The following is a 16,268-nucleotide window of genomic DNA, read 5'->3' as shown; positions in this document are numbered from 1 at the left end:
GAAAGGAAGGAGGGAAGGAGAGAAAGGAAGGGAGGGAGGGAGGGAGGGAGGAAGGGAGGGAAGGAGGGAGGGAGGGAGGGAGGAAAGGAAGAAGGAAGGGAAACTCAAAGACCTTGTTTATACGCAGATAAATTGGCAAGAAAAACAGTAAAAACAGAAGGAAATACGGTCTCCAGATCTAGAAAATGAGTTTAGCCATCTATGAATAGTGTAAGACAAATGAAAATGATTCAACACTTGATAAGGTAGAGGACCTTACAGAATATGAGAATATGGCTAAAATATTTTGTTCCTGAATGGCTTAAAACATTAATGAGATTTATGAGAACAGAATTTATGGCCTAAAAAAAGCAAAAGTAATGGGCAAATTAGAAAAACTCGAATCTGCTATGGTAAATCTCACCAAAGAACCATGAGAAATCAAAATATCAAGAATGCAAATATACAAAAGTGAAAGATAATCTAGGAGTAGCAAAAAAAAAATAACATTAAAAGAAAATATGTTGACTACATAAGCAAAACATACTGAACAAATACATAACCAAAACATCTTAGGGGCAGCTAGGTGGTTCAGTGGATTGAGATCCAGGCCTAGAGACAGGAGATCCTAGGTTCAAATATGACCTCAGATACATCTTAGCTGTGTGACCCTGGACAAGTCACTTAACCCCCATTGCCTAGCCTTTACAGCTCTTTTGCCTTAGAACCAATAAACATTATTGATTCTAAGACAGAAGGTAAGGGTTTAAAAAAGAAACAAACAAACATACTGATCTCGAAGCCAGGTTGCCCAGAGACAACATAAGGATCATAGATCTCTCAGTAGAACATGAAACACAAAATCTTAACACAATAATGAAGAAAACAATAGAAGAGAACTGCTCAGAAAATCTGAACATAGAAAATGAAATAACAATTGAAAGAATTCACAGATCAACTCCAGAAAAAAACCCAAGGCTTCCTATCCAACACACATTGTGGTCTTGAATTTAACAATTAAATTCAGAAAAAAGAAGTTCTAAATGTAATCAGGAGAAGGCCTTCAAGCACAAAGGAAAAAAAATCCAAATAAAGGAAGAATGTTTTGCTCCTACTATAAAATGTAAAAGAGAATGAAAGAATAATAGGATAATGGAAGAATAATAGAGTTCAGGATACCGGCTGTGATACACCCTGTGAGTGTAACCATATAGGAGAAAAGATAGATGTTCAATAAAGAGAGGTGTTTGAAACATTTTTAGAAGTAAAACTAGAAATAAAGAGATAATCTGCTTCTCAAACAAAGAAAGCAGCAGAAATGAAAACGAAGTAAATAAATAAAGTAGTCAGAGGCAGCAACAAAAATAGTGCCATCAGACAGACAAATGAGAAATTTCTTTCCAAATGTACACAAGGACACAGAAGTGAAGGAAGAAGTTTGTTGGAGTGAAAAAGAACTCAAAATGTGAAAAAAAAAATTTTAAAAAAATTAAATTGCTTCTACATGTTATTGAGGGGAAAAAAAGACATCGACTGGACAGCTTTATGGAGGATGGCCTCGAAGGGAATAGGGACAGTAGGGAGACAAGGAGACCAATGAGGTTATTAAAATAGTCTAGGGGGGGACATGAAGGCCTAGCAAACTAAGATAGTAGCTTTGTGAGTGACATATATATCTTGTCTGAAAATACTGTAGACTCTACTATACTCTTTAGAGACCGAGTCTGTTGATTATTAATGTCATGCTTTTTCAACCCTTTCTGAATGTTACATTTTAATTTTAACCAAAAGGTAACTTGAGGCAGATCTCTAAGCAGGATAACCATTATTAGCAGGGACATGATGAGCAGACAGACACCTCCCTTTTTATAGGTTTTGAATGTAGAGAACAAAGAACAGAACAGAGTAGATGATATCATGGAGTTGTGGACAACACGGTTGGTTACAAAGCCGAGGCACAGGAAATAATATGATAGGTTGGAAGTTTGGTAATGGGGGCTAGCAATGAACTCCCTCCTTCTCTCATGAGACTAATTAGTGCTCATTTTTGCAGTTCATACTTTTAAAGAACAAGCCAGACATCCTTGGAGGATAGCTTGGTGATATAAAAATATGAATTCCAACTCCCTTTCTGTTCACATGCATTTTCTAAGGACAGTTGAATTTCTTGGGGGAGGAAATCTTGATTTCTCAACTTAAACCATTACAGGCCAGCTGAACTCTGAACTAAGTTCAAAGGGAAAGAATATAATGTAAGCAGTTACAGGACAAAATCAATTATTTGTAAGTAGGATCAATAGGAAAATAATATAGAATCTACTTTAATCATCTCACTAACTCTTCTGGTTCACTCCTCTACTCTTTTGATCTTAAGATACTCCATGCTTAAATTTTGAGCTTTTCAGAGTAAAATTATCTAATAAATTCAGGACAAGTATATTTAAGAAAATCTTAAGCTAAAGGAGCTATCTTCTCATGTAAGCAGTAATAGGTTTTAATACCAAGATCAAGTTTCACTGAATCAATTGAATACTTCAATACTCAAGAGAACTAATAGGTAGCAAATCTACTGAGCTACCAGACAAAATAATCTGCTAAAGCAAAATGCAATGCAATTAAGAAAAATGCTTCTTGATGAGAGAATCTTAGAACTATCTTGTCACTAACACTTTTTTTAAAATTGCGCAGTTATAAATACATTTCTTACTTTCATTAACTTGGCTTCTCCTGTTCCTTTTATATAGAAAGTGACTTAAGGACTGTATGGACTTCCTGGTTAAGATGGAGGCTGAGTAAAAAGCAGCTGCTTAACCTCTCCTAACCCATACATATAGGGCTCCTCAAGAAGACATAAAAACAAATCCAGAAGAACAAAGGGACCCCACAATAGGACGCAGCATTGAAGATACGTGGAATTGAGGCACTTCCATACTATAAAGGGGAGAAACAGCTCTCACTAAAACGCAAGCTGAGCAACCCCCTCCCCCACCCCCCACCACCTACAATGCCAAAGCCAGCGCACAAGAGCTAGAGCAAGCTTGGGGCACGGATTAAGTTCTTGGCAACTACCTGGGGTCTCCATGGCCTGCTCCTGAGAGCAGCAAGACTTAAGACCTCAAGAGTCTAAAGAACAGGAGGACTCTGAAAACAGACCCTGAGCTCAGGCACAAGCGCAGGCTCCTGTGTCCACAGATCCTGAGCGTGGGAGCGGACTCGGATCCTGAGCAAAGGAGTGGACTCTGAGTGAGGACCCAGTGCAGAGGGGTGCATGACTGTGGAAACAGCGCCCTGTAACTGTTAAAGGAGCCTCAGACAGAGGAACAAACAAGGGGGCCACCAGGAGGCTTGAACCTGAGAACAACTAGATCTGAGACTTCAGGAGCCTAGAGAGTGCAAACAGATTCAGGGTGTGAGGATAAACCTGAGAGGGCGCAGGGCTAACAATGGCAAGCCAGAGACAAGAACCCCAAAAGAGAAAGATCATCAAGAAGAAATCTGTAACACTGGAAAACTTTTACACAGAGAAAGTCGAGACAGCAGAGCAAACAGCAGAGGAGAACAAACAAGTAATCACATCCAAACCTTCCCAAAATAATGAAAACTGGCCACAAGCTATTGAAGAGTTAAAATCTGAGAAGATGAGAAAGATGGAAGAGATCTGGCAAGTAAATAACAGTTTAAAAGCAGAATATCACAATTGGAAAGTGAGGCAAGTCAACTGAAGACCAGAAATGACCAGATTGAAAAGGAAAACCAAAATATTATAACCAAAAACCAGTCCCTAAAGGCTAGAATTGAGCAATTAGAAGCTAATGATCTCTCAAGACAGCAATACCAAATAAAACAAAGTCAAAAGACTAATAAAATAGAAGGAAACATGAAATATCTTAATGAGAAATTGACAGATCAAGAAAACAGGGCTAGAAGAGACAATCTGAGAATAATTGGTCTTCCTGAAAAAGCAGAAATTAATAGAAATTTGGACTCCATACTAAAAGAAATTATTCAGCAAAATTGCCCTGAAGTTCTACAACAAGAGGGCAATATAGACATTGAAACGATCCATAGATCACCCTCTAAACTAGACCCTGAAAAGACAATCCCCAGGAATATAATAGCCAAATTCAAGAGCTTCCACGTAAAAGAAAAAACATCTTACAAGAAGCCAGAAAGAGACAATTCAAATATCAAGGAGCACCAATCAGGATCACACAGGATCTGGCAGCCTCCACGCTAAAAGATTGCAAAGCTTGGAATATGATATTCAGAAAGGCAAGAGAACTGGGTCCACAACCACGGATCACCTACCCATCAAAACTAACTATATACTTCCAGGGGAAAGTTTGATCATTCAACAATATAGAAGATTTCCAAGTATTTGCACAGAAAAGACCAGGACTAAATGGAAAGTTCAATATCCAACCACAAAAATCAAGAGAAACATAAAAAGGTAAATAAGAAACAGAGGGGAAAGAAAGAAAACTCATATTTTTTAAATTTGCCTCTTTAAGGGCTTCAATAAGATCTAATTATTTGTATTCCTATGTGGAGAAATGTTATGTATAATTCTCTGTAGTGAACTTTATTCACTATTATAGTAATCAGAAGAATTATACATAGGGAGAGGTTGGAATACTAAATGGACTAAGATGATATGGGGGGGTGGGAAAGAGGGGGGTGAATAGTAAAGGACACAAAGAGAAACTTGAATGAATGAGAAAAATAGGGTAATCTATCAGTGTAATTAACCCTGAGAGGGAAGAGTAGCTATATTATTCATTGGGATATAAAACTCTATCTAACCCTACTGAGAAAGTCAGAAGGGATGAACCAAGGGGAGCAGGGGAGCGGGAAGGTCAAAAAAGGGAGGGGATAAGAAGGGGGAGGGAATTTATTAGGCCTTAAAAATAAAAAGTGGGGGATAATAAGGGAGGGAGGTAGAAAGGGAAGTTAATCAAGGGAGGGGACAAGGGTTACTGGCTTAAAGCAAACCACTGGTTTAAAAGGAAATAGTTTAAGAAGGAGTAGAACTAGGAGAGGATACCAAAATGTTGGCAAATACACAACTGATAATTATAACTCTGAATGTGAATGGGATGAACTCGCTCATAAAACGAAAGCAAATAGCAGAGTGGATTAGAAACCAAAATCCTACCATATGTTGCCTGCAAGAAACACATATGAGGAGGGTGGACATACACAAGTTTAAGGTTCAGGGCTTTACCAAAATCTTTTGGGCATCAAATGAGAAAAAGAAGGCAGGAGTGGCGATTTTGATTTCTGACAAAGCCAAAGTAAAAATAGATATGATTAAAAAAGACAGGGAAGGTCATTACATCCTGATTAAAGGCAGTATAGACAATGAGGAAATAACAGTGCTCAATATGTATGCACCAAGTGGCATAGCAACCAAATTCATAAAGGAGAAACTGTCAAAGCTCAAGAAGGAAATAGATAGTAAAACCATACTAGTGGGAGATCTAAATATTCCTCTTTCAAATCTAGATAAATCAAACCAAAAAATAAGATTGGCCATGTAATAGGGCATAGAAACATTGCAAACACATGCAAAAGAGCAGAAATAATAAATGTAACCTTCTCAGATCATAACATAATAAAAATAATAATTAGTAAGGACACCTGGACAGGAAAATCAAAAACTAATTGGAAATTAAATAATATGATTCTCCAAAACCAGCTAGTCAAAGAAGAAATCATAGAAACAATCAACAATTTCATTGAAGAGAATGACAATGATGAGACATCCTACCAAACTCTGTGGGATGCAGCCAAGGGAGTACTCGAGGAAATTTATATCTTTGAGTGCATATATTAACAAATTAGGGAGAGCAGAGATTAATGAATTGGGCGTGCAATTTAAAAAACTTGAAAGCGAGCAAATTAAAAATCCCCAGATGAAAACTAAATGAGAAATACTAAAAATCAAGGGAGAAATTAATAAAATTGAAAGTAAAAGAACTATTGATTTAATAAGACTAGAAGCTGGTATTTTGAAAAAACAGATAAAATAGACAAAGTACTGGTCAATCTAATAAAAAAAGGAAAGAAGAAAACCAAATTGACAGTATCAAAGATGAAAAGGGAGACCTCACCTCTAATGAAGGGGAAATTAAGGCAATCATTAAAAACTATTTTGCCTAATTATATAGCAATAAATATAACAATCTAGGAGATATGGATGAATATTTACAAAAATACAAATTGCCTAGATTAACAGCAGAAGAAATAGAATACCTAAATAATCCCGTATCAGAAAAAGAAATTGAACAAGACATCAAAGAACTCCCTAAGAAAAAATTGCCAGGGCCTGATGGATTCACAAGTGAATTCTATCAGACATTCAAAGAGCAACTGATCCCAACACTATACAAATTATTTGATATGATAAGCAAAGAAGGAGTCCTACCAAATTCCTTTTATGACACAAATATGGTACTGATTCCAAAGCCAGGGAGATCAAAAACAGAGAAAGAAAACTACAGACCAATCTCCCTAATGAATATAAATGCAAAAATCTTAAATAGAATACTAGCAAAGAGACTCTAGCAAGTAATCAAAAGGTTCATCCACCATGATCAGGTGGGATTTATACCAGGAATGCAAGGATGGTTCAACATTAGGAAACCATCTACATAACTGACCATGTCAATAATCTAACAAACAAAAATCACATGATTATTTCAATAGATGCTGAAAAAGCCTTTGACAAAATACAGCACCCATTCTTATTGAAAACCCTGGAAAGTATAGGAATAGAAGGACCTTTCCTAAAAATAATAAACAGTATATACCTAAAACCATCAACAAGCATCATATGCAATGGGGATAAATCAGAAGCCTTTCCAATAAGATCAGGAGTGAAACAAGGATGCCCATTATCACCTCTATTATTCAACATAGTACTAGAAACACTAGCAGTAGCAATTAGAGAAGAAAAAGAAATTGAAGGGATCAAAATAGGCAATGAGGAAACTAAGCTATCACTCTGCAGATCATATGATGGTCTACTTAAAAAAATCCTAGAGAATCAACTAAGAAGCTTGTAGAAATTTAATCAACAACTTTAGCAAAGTTGCAGGATACAAAATAAATGCACATAAATCATCAGCATTTCTATATATTTCCAACACATCACAGCAGCAAGAGGTAGAAAGAGAAACACCATTTAAAATCACCCTAGACAATATAAAATATTTAAGAATCTATCTACCAAAACAAACACAGGAATTATACAAAAACAACTACAAAAAACTTTCCAAACAAATAAAACTAGATTCAAACAATTGGAAAACCATTGATTGCTTCATGGGTAGGATGAGCTAACATAATAAAAATGACCATTCTACCCAAAGTAATTCACCTATTTAGCACCATACCTATCAAACTACCAAAAAACTTTTTTACTGAATTAGGAAAAACTATACCAAAGTTCATTTGGAATAACAAAAGATGAAGAATATCAAGGGAAATAATGAAAAAAAAAATGTGAAGGAAGGGGGCCTAGCAGTACCAGATATTAAACTGTACTATAAAGCAGCAGTCATCAAAACAATATGGTACTGGCTAAGAGACAGAGAGGAGGATCAGTGGAATAGACTTGGGGTAAGTGACATCAGCAAGACAGTGTATGATAAACCCGAAGAGCCCAACTTTTGGGACATGAATCTACTATTTCACAAAAACTGCTGGGAAATTTGGAAAACAATATGGGAGAGATTAGGTTTAGATCAACATCTCACACCCTAAACCAAGATAATTTCAGAATAGGTGAATGACTTGGATATAAAAAGGGAAACTATAAATAAGTGAACACAGAATAGTATACTTGTCAAATCTCTGGGAAATAAAAGATTTTAAAACCAAGCAAGAGTTAGAGAAAATTATAAAATGTAAAATAAATGGTTTTGATTATATTAAACTAAAATTATACAAACAAAAACAATGCAGCCAAAATCAGAAGAGAAACAACAAATTGAGAAAAAACCTTTATAACAAAAAACTCTGACAAGGGTCTAATTACTCAAATATACAAGGAGTTAAATCAATTGTATAAAAAATCAAGCCATTCCCCAATTGGTAAATGGGCAAGAAACATGAATAGGCAATTTTCAGGTAAAGAAATCAAAAGTATCAATAAGCACATGAGAAAGTGTTCTAAATCTCTAATAATTAGAGAAATGCAAATCAAAACAACTCTGAGGTATCACCTCACAGCTAGGAGATTGGCTAAAATGAAAGAAGGGGAGAGTAGTGAATGTTGGAGGGGATGTGGCAAAACTGGGACATTAATGTATTGCTGGTGGAGTTGTGAAATGATATGACCATTCTGGCTGGCAATTTGGAACTATGCTCAAAGGGCTATAAAAGAATGCCTGCCCTCTGATCCAGACATACCATTGTTGGGTTTGTACCTCAAAGAGATCATAGATAAACAGACTTGTGCGAAAATATTCATAGCTGCACTTTTTGTGGTGGCAAAAAACTGGAAAATGAGTGTATGTTCTTCAATTGGGGAATGGCTGAACAAATTGTGGTATATGCTGGTGATGGAATACTATTGTGCTAAAAGGAATAAACTGGATGAATTCCATGTGAAATGGAAAGACCTCCAGGAATTGATGCAGAGCGAAAGGAGCAGAGCCAGAAGAACATTGTACATAGAGACCAATACAATGTGGTAAAATAGATTGTAATGGACTTCTGTACTAGCAGGATTTGATGGAAAAGAATGCTACCCACATTCAGAGGATGAACTGCAGGAGTGGAAACACAGAAGAAAAGCAGCTGCTTGGAACACATGGGGTTGAGGCAGACATGACTGGGGATTTTGATTTGAAACTACCACACCAATGCAATGATCTACAATTTGGAAATAGGTCTTGATCAATGACACATGTTAAAACCAGTGGAAATGTGCATCGGCCAGGGGTGGGGGTAGGGCTAGGGGTGAAGGGGAAAGTAGGAGCATGAATCATGTAACCATGTTAACTTTACTAAAAAAATGAATATTAATAAATGTTAAAAATAAAGAAAAAAAGTAAGTGACTTAAGAATTTTATAAACCATATATCATCTATGTAACCACTGATAATTCCTTCCTCTTTTTAATGTTAATAATCATTATAAAAATAAAACAATGCTAAATTTATGATAAACGTAACTTTGAAACAAGATGTAACGAACCACAAAACTTTTTCATTTCTTGTATTTTTAACTCAAAAGGCTTTTTTAGCTATGTTCTAGATAATTATAGAGAATTTTTTACTATCAAAAATATGCTCTTTAACCTGAAAAGACCTACGTGAAATGATGCAGAGTAAAATAAGCAGAACTTACTCAAATATCGTGGGACAATCTAAAGTGATAACCTTTGCTACTAACAGTAATACAATGATCCAAGACAATTCTGAGGATTGTCATTGTCATTTAAATTAGAATTATGAAAAAGAATGCTATCCACCTCTAGAGAAAGAACTGTTGGAGTAGAAATGCAGATGAAAACATGTGATTTATCATTTGTTTATTTGGGTATAGAATTTGAGGTTTTGGTTTTAGAAGATTATTCTCTTATAAAAATGTATAATATAGAAATATGTTTTGAGTGATAATAGACATATAACCCAGTGAAATTGCTTGTCAACTCTGGAAGTGGAAAGGGAAGAGGGGAGGGAGACAACATAAATCATGTAACTTTGGAAAACTTATGTGTAAATTTGTTATTGGAATAAAATAAAGATAAAAAAGAAAAAGAAAAAATATCCTTTTTGTCATTGAATTATGCCTATTTTCAGTTAAAATTTTTGAAACTTAGGGGCAAAGATATTTGTTTCATGAAGACTATTCATTATTTGTAGTCAGGATTCCAATCCAAGTTCTTTTGACATCAAATATAGCATGCTCTTGCCACTATTTGAATGGCTGCTTCATTAAGACTAATTAATCATCTCTAATGAAGTTCAATTACTCAAAAGAAAGTTTAAAAGTCCTCTAGCTGAAATGTACCCAGGAAACAATATTAAAATGAAGTATTTCCACTAAATTATACACTAGAGAAACAATCCTTTTCTTAGATATCCATTTATAGAGTGGTCAAAATAAAAATATATTTATACATTACATATAGTATTTATAAATTTCAGTTTTAAAAAGTCAACCCTTACTGACATGTAGACTGCCAGATACTATCTGTGTTTGATTTTAAATGTCTAGCCAGTTTCACCTCCTTCACCTGGACCCCGATCTAGTTGATCCTCAGGAAATGCAAAATAACATAAAGAAGAGTCTAAGAAAGACATAATTACAAAGAAATACATATTGTGAAAGAGAAATAATACAAGTTACATCCACATACAACAGAAACTTATTATAATAAAGTCTACCATCAATAAGCTTTTATCAAGTGCTCACCATATGTTAAAGCTGAGGTGCTGAGAATACAAAGGGAAAAAAAAAAGGAATAGTCCCTGTTCTTGAATAACTTGCACCATATAGGAAACATGTACAAAATGTACAAACATTAGCATATGCAAAAATATTAATTTTTAAAGCAAATTTAGGGAGAGACACTAGCAACTGGGGGAAGAGATAGTTTAAACACACTTGGATACTGGTTTAATTCTATTCCCTAAAATAAAATTAGTAATATAGTTATATAATACATACTCCTTCAAGGATTAATGATTTCATCCATATCGGTAGAGTTCCTCTCCTCACACTAATAATGACTTCATGAAATGCTATTGCTAAGTGATCATCCTTTGGTAATAAAACACTCTACTTTTAACTTGCTGAGTCTAGAACAAAGGTCTTTCCTACAGAATAAAAGGATCTTAGAGGTTAATTTGCCTAAAAGGAATCTCTTCTACAACTTTTCAAGAAGTGGTAAAATATCCTTCAATTGAAGTCTCTTTACATTCAATGGCCTTTTTTTAGGCCCCATCCTTCTTGAATTTTCTGCAGCAACTGCTATGAATGACTAACTGCTCCAAGAGTATACAATCCTCCTTGGGTTTTGTTTTCATTGGACACTACTCTGTTATGGTTCTCTTCTTTCTGTGGGAACAACTATTACCAGTTTTTTACCCAGGATCATCATTCATGTTCTATCTCCTCCATACTGATGTATCCCAAGGCTCTCACCTGTGCCCTCTTCTCTTTTCTTTGTATACTCTCTTGGTATACCCTCTCATCAGCTCAACTATCAGTTACATTGATAAATCCCAAATCTATACATCAGCTTTCATCTCTTCCATATTTCCAGTCCCATGGATAATGGAACTTATTATCTTTCATTTAAATCTCTCTTTTCCAAAATTTCCTTATTTTTATAGAGGGTAAAATCAAAGATGTTTTCAAATTACACTATTCACTCCAAACTCACTCAGTCCTCCCAACATATGAGTTGCCTACATCTTGTCAATTCTACCCCTCAAGATCAAACCCCTTCTCTCTACTCACACCAATAACACCTTAATGCCATCCTTCATCACCTCTAGTTTTACAACAGCCTCCTAATTGTCTCCTTGCATCTAATGTGTTCCCTCTCCAAATTAATCCCTATATAGCTGCCAAACTGTTTTTCTTAAAATGCAGGTCTATGTCAATTGCCTGCTCAAGAAACTTCACTGGCTCCCCATTGTCTTTAGGAGAAAATATAAACTCCTCTGATTGGTATTTAAAGTGCATTAAGATCTAATTAAAGCCTCCCCACAGCTGCATACTCAAGTTAACTCATATTACTCATACTCTATATTCTTCCCACACCAGTCTATTTGCTGTTCCCCATATACAACATTCCATCTCCCAACTTTGTACATTGCATGGGCTGCCCCTTGTGCCTAAAATGCTGTCCCTTCTAATCTCTACCTCTTAGAATCTCTATCTCCTTTCAAATGCTACCTCCAATAAAAGGTCTTCCTTGACCCTCCAAGTTGCTAGTACTCTTGCATACAAAAATCACTGGTATTTATCTTGCATATAAGTTATATTTATTTATTGGTGAACACAATATAATTCCTTTATACAATATAAGCACCTTGAGGTAAGGAACTATTTTGTTTTTATCTTTGAATTCCTCCTACTGTGCCTGCCACTTAATACTTGCCAACTAATTGTTTGGAAAGGATCTCAGAGACTAGCTAGCCCAAATCATCTCTGAACAAGATATATATGCCCAATAAAGGGAGTAATTTAACTTTTGCTTGAAACCATTACTTCCCAAAGCAACTCATTCCACCTACTTTACCTGCTACTGAAATAGTAGTAATAAATAGCATAATTCTGTTTCTTTGCAATTTGTATCTATTATTCCTAGTTCTGCCATATAGAGCTAAAAAGAATCCATTTTAATCCATTGTCCACACGGCACCATTTCAAATACTTGGAAGATATCTATCTTACAATTCAGGTGGTGTAGTGAGTACAGCAACATAACTAAGGTCAGGAAGACCAGAGTTCAAATTCAGCCTTAAATATTAGCTGTGTGACCTGGGGAAAGTCAATTAACCTCTCTGCCTCAATTTCATCATTTGTAAAATGGAGATAATAATAGCACTTATCTCCTAGGATTATTATGAGGACAAAATAACACTTAAAAAGTATTTTGCAAACATTACTACCTATCACATCCTTCCTAAACCTTCTCTTCTCCAAGCTTAACAACCCCAGTTCCTTCAACCAATTCTCTGTCATGCTGGCTGCTCTCTAGCTTGCTAGCATCCTTCTCAAAACATGGAACTCTAAACCGACTATAGCATTCCCAATGGGGTCGGACACGAACAGAATATAATAGGATTATCATCTCCTTAGTCCAGGGTACTATTCTGCTCTTAACATAGTCTATGATTACATTCATGTTGCTTTATAATGAGCTTTCAGGCCAGTATAATACCCAGATCTTTTTCAGACAAACTGCTGCCTACTCATGAAGAGAATTTTTAAAACTACAGAGAAGATCTTACATTTGTCTCTATTCAATTTCATCTGATTAGATTCAGGTCAAGGTTCAAGTCTGTCAAGATCTTTTTGAACACCTAACCATCATCCAGCATGTCAGCTCTCCATTTTAGCCTTGTATCATCTGCAAATTTAATAAATATGCCAAGTATGCTTTTATCCAATTCAGTGTTTAAATTAATAAACAACACAAGGTAAAAAATAACAGATTATTGTGACACTCCATTAGAGACCTCCTTCCAAATGGATATCAAGACACTAATAACTATTTGTTGGGTCTAGCCATTAAACCAGGTCTGAATCCAAATCATCTGACTCCAAATCCAGCACAATCTAAATTATATCCCATTGGCTCTTAAGAACTGATACTTGTACAGTACCTTAAAGTTTATAAAGTGCTTTAACTACATTCTAGGCAGCTAGGTAATAGGTGGGCATAATGGATAAAAAGCTGGGCCTGTAGTTAGGAAAACTCATCTCTGAGTTCAAATCTGGCCTTAGACACTTACTAGGCCATGTGACCCCAGGCAAGTCACTTTCCCCTATATGCCTCAGATTCATCACTTATAAAATTAAGTGGAGAAGGAAAGGGCAAACTAATCTTGTATCTTTGCCAAGAAAACTTGAAACGGGGTCACAGAAGAGTCAGACATAATTAAAATGACCAAATAAACAATAAAAAATTACATGCATTATCTCATTTGATCCTCACAAGCTTATAAGATTTAAGTACCATGATATTATTATCTCCATTTTATAGATAATGAAACTGAGGGAATAGAAGGTAAGTGGCTTTCAAGATTAGTACCAAGGTCTTTTTGACTCCAAGTAACACTAGTATGTCAGGCTGCCATGATATATATGAATTATTCACTGTATATATAAACTTATATATTATTATCAATGAGTCAATCATTAGGGATACAGTAAGGGTTTACTTAATACCAAGCCCTGTGATAAACACAAAAGAATAAAAAAAAAAACAATAATATAATCATTGCTCTCAAAGAGTCCACATTCTAATCAAGAACACACAAACAACTAAGTTCACACAAATATCAATGCCACCAATAAAAACCCTATAGAAGAATTCAAGTAGCTCAATTATAGAAATGATGGTTGCAAATATGTATTTTGCAGAACTGAGTTTTCCAATTATATTAATGAAATCTAGCAGATCATTTGAAATATTTCTGAAGCTAAAAGCTTTTCTTAACCAAAACAAAGCTACTTCTACACAGTTTTATAGGTAAGGGAAAGTAGCATAACATGCTACTACCAGATAGTCACGAACTACTAATGCACTCAAAGTACCTTTTGTCATAAAGATAATAACAATGCTCAGCAATACATTTGAGAAGTTAAAAAAGAACATAAATCATACTTCTTGACCTTTTGGATAGTGCCTTTGGTTAGATAAAGTGGATTGATAGCCCTGTCAAGTCTTGGTAGGAAAACACAGACAATCTTTTATTAACTATTTTGTACACAGAATGTGTCATGTTTTAGTACATCAAGCTGTCTCTTTTCCCACTTGTGCTAATCCTTTCTGACAGCAGATCTAAATTATTCTGATATCAGAGAGGTTTAAAGCTAAGCTTACAATTCATGCATTATAAAATTCAATGACAGCAAAATGGGAGAAAAAATTTGTTTTAAATTATTATAAGTCACTTTCATCACATCCGTTTAGTACATTCCTTATACAGGAAGACTTTGCCTAAGGGTAAAACTAAATCCCACATCTTTGCTTTTAAAGGGAAATATGTCATCTAGCACCATCCACAAAAAGCTAAGAACAAAATTTTGGGTTTAATCTTCTCTCTGTCTTTGAACAGATTTATACATCGGCTTCTCCCTGAAAGGAATCTTATAAAAAATATTGCCCTCTAAATGGCCAAGAAAATTAATGTTAAAATAGCTAAGTTCAGAACCATGAAGACTAAAACACATCTATGTAATGGGACAAAAAGGGGAGATTTAAGAAAGGAGTAATGGGAGAAGTGCAGATGAAGGAGTCTGTGAATTAACAGTAGTTTACTAAATGCAGTTCTAATTTTTTAAAAGACACTTTACTAATTTAGAGCATTTCAGGAACACTCTGTGAAGTTTTGGAGTACTAACACAATTTTATGAGATATTTTGGTTTTGAACTATTTAAAATATTTCCATGTCTTCTTTTAAAAACAAAAACACCAAACTTTTTAAGTGCTCAAAAGGAATAATTAAACTATTTGGTCAATTCTCTTTTCAGTATTTTATTCTTAAAAAATACATATAGGGGGCAGCTAGGTAGCTCAGTGGATTGAGAACCAGGTCTAAAGATAGGAAGTATAGGTTCAAATCTGGCCTCAGACTCTTTGTAGCTATGTGAACCTTCTGCTTACCACTCTTCCACTTTAGAACCAATACATAGTTTAAAAGTTTAAAAAAAAAAGTACGTAAACATTATAACTATAAAGCAATGAGACACTCTGAAGGCCATGCATATAGAGCCATCTTAATATTTCATACTAAAGCTCTAAAAAACAATGATCAGTCCTGCTATCTTTTGTGCATGCTTTCAGAACATATTTTGTCTTTTAAAAAATTGGAACTGCATTTAGTAAACTACTATTAATTCACAGACACCTTCATCTGCACTTCTCCCATTACTCCTTTCTTAAATCTTCCCTTTTTGTCCCATTACATAGATGTGTTTTAGTCCTCATGGTTCTGAACTTAGTTATTATAACATTAATTATATTAGAATATATTCTGGGTCTACTCCATAATTTTAAAATCAATAGATATTCAGCCACTAGTAACATAAAACTATACTTTTTGGAGTTTGAACAGTATGTCTCTTCCATCCCTTTTCATGTTTTCATTAAACAAACTTACTTAGGAAACATACCTGTTGAAGTTAATGTCTGGGTAACTAGAATACTCAGATTTCATCTTAGCATTTCGGCGTGGAAATGTGCAAAAGAAAGCATTAGCTAAAAGACTAGCAATCTGCTCTTGTGACATGGTGATGGAGTGATTCATCTTCTGTTTCAGTAGAGGTATTGGCTGGCACAGCAAACAAAAACACACAAAAGAGAAGAACAGTAATTAGTTTAGCAATTTCAGAAACAGGAGTACAAAATTACATTTGCTAAATTAGGGTAGGACTAATTTAGGTCTACTCATGGGTCCTTAAATCAGCAGCATTATTAAAGCCTAGGACTGTTTATCCTGGAAGATTGGAAAAATGTTCTCATTTGACAGATTACAGATATCTAATCAATAATAATAATAGTGAAGAGAGCACAAAGTACTACTTATCAGTG

The 16,268-nt window shown here is 35.0% G+C and overlaps 1 protein-coding gene across 1 annotated transcript in view; it reads right to left on the bottom strand.

Annotated features, from left to right (window-relative positions):
• PARG (poly(ADP-ribose) glycohydrolase) overlaps positions 1-16,268 on the bottom strand; it is a 141,098-nt gene that overhangs the window by 59,530 nt on the left and 65,300 nt on the right. Inside the window, exon 9 of the mRNA XM_044665770.1 lies at positions 15,851-16,008. Within this exon, the coding sequence (XP_044521705.1) occupies positions 15,851-16,008 (158 nt within the window). The remainder of the gene's footprint in view (positions 1-15,850; positions 16,009-16,268) is intronic.

Source organism: Gracilinanus agilis, chromosome 2, assembly GCF_016433145.1.
Source record: "Gracilinanus agilis isolate LMUSP501 chromosome 2, AgileGrace, whole genome shotgun sequence".
Lineage (NCBI taxonomy): Eukaryota > Metazoa > Chordata > Mammalia > Didelphimorphia > Didelphidae > Gracilinanus > Gracilinanus agilis.
Note: the sequence above shows the minus strand (reverse complement) of the source record. Positions and strands in the feature narration are given on the sequence as shown.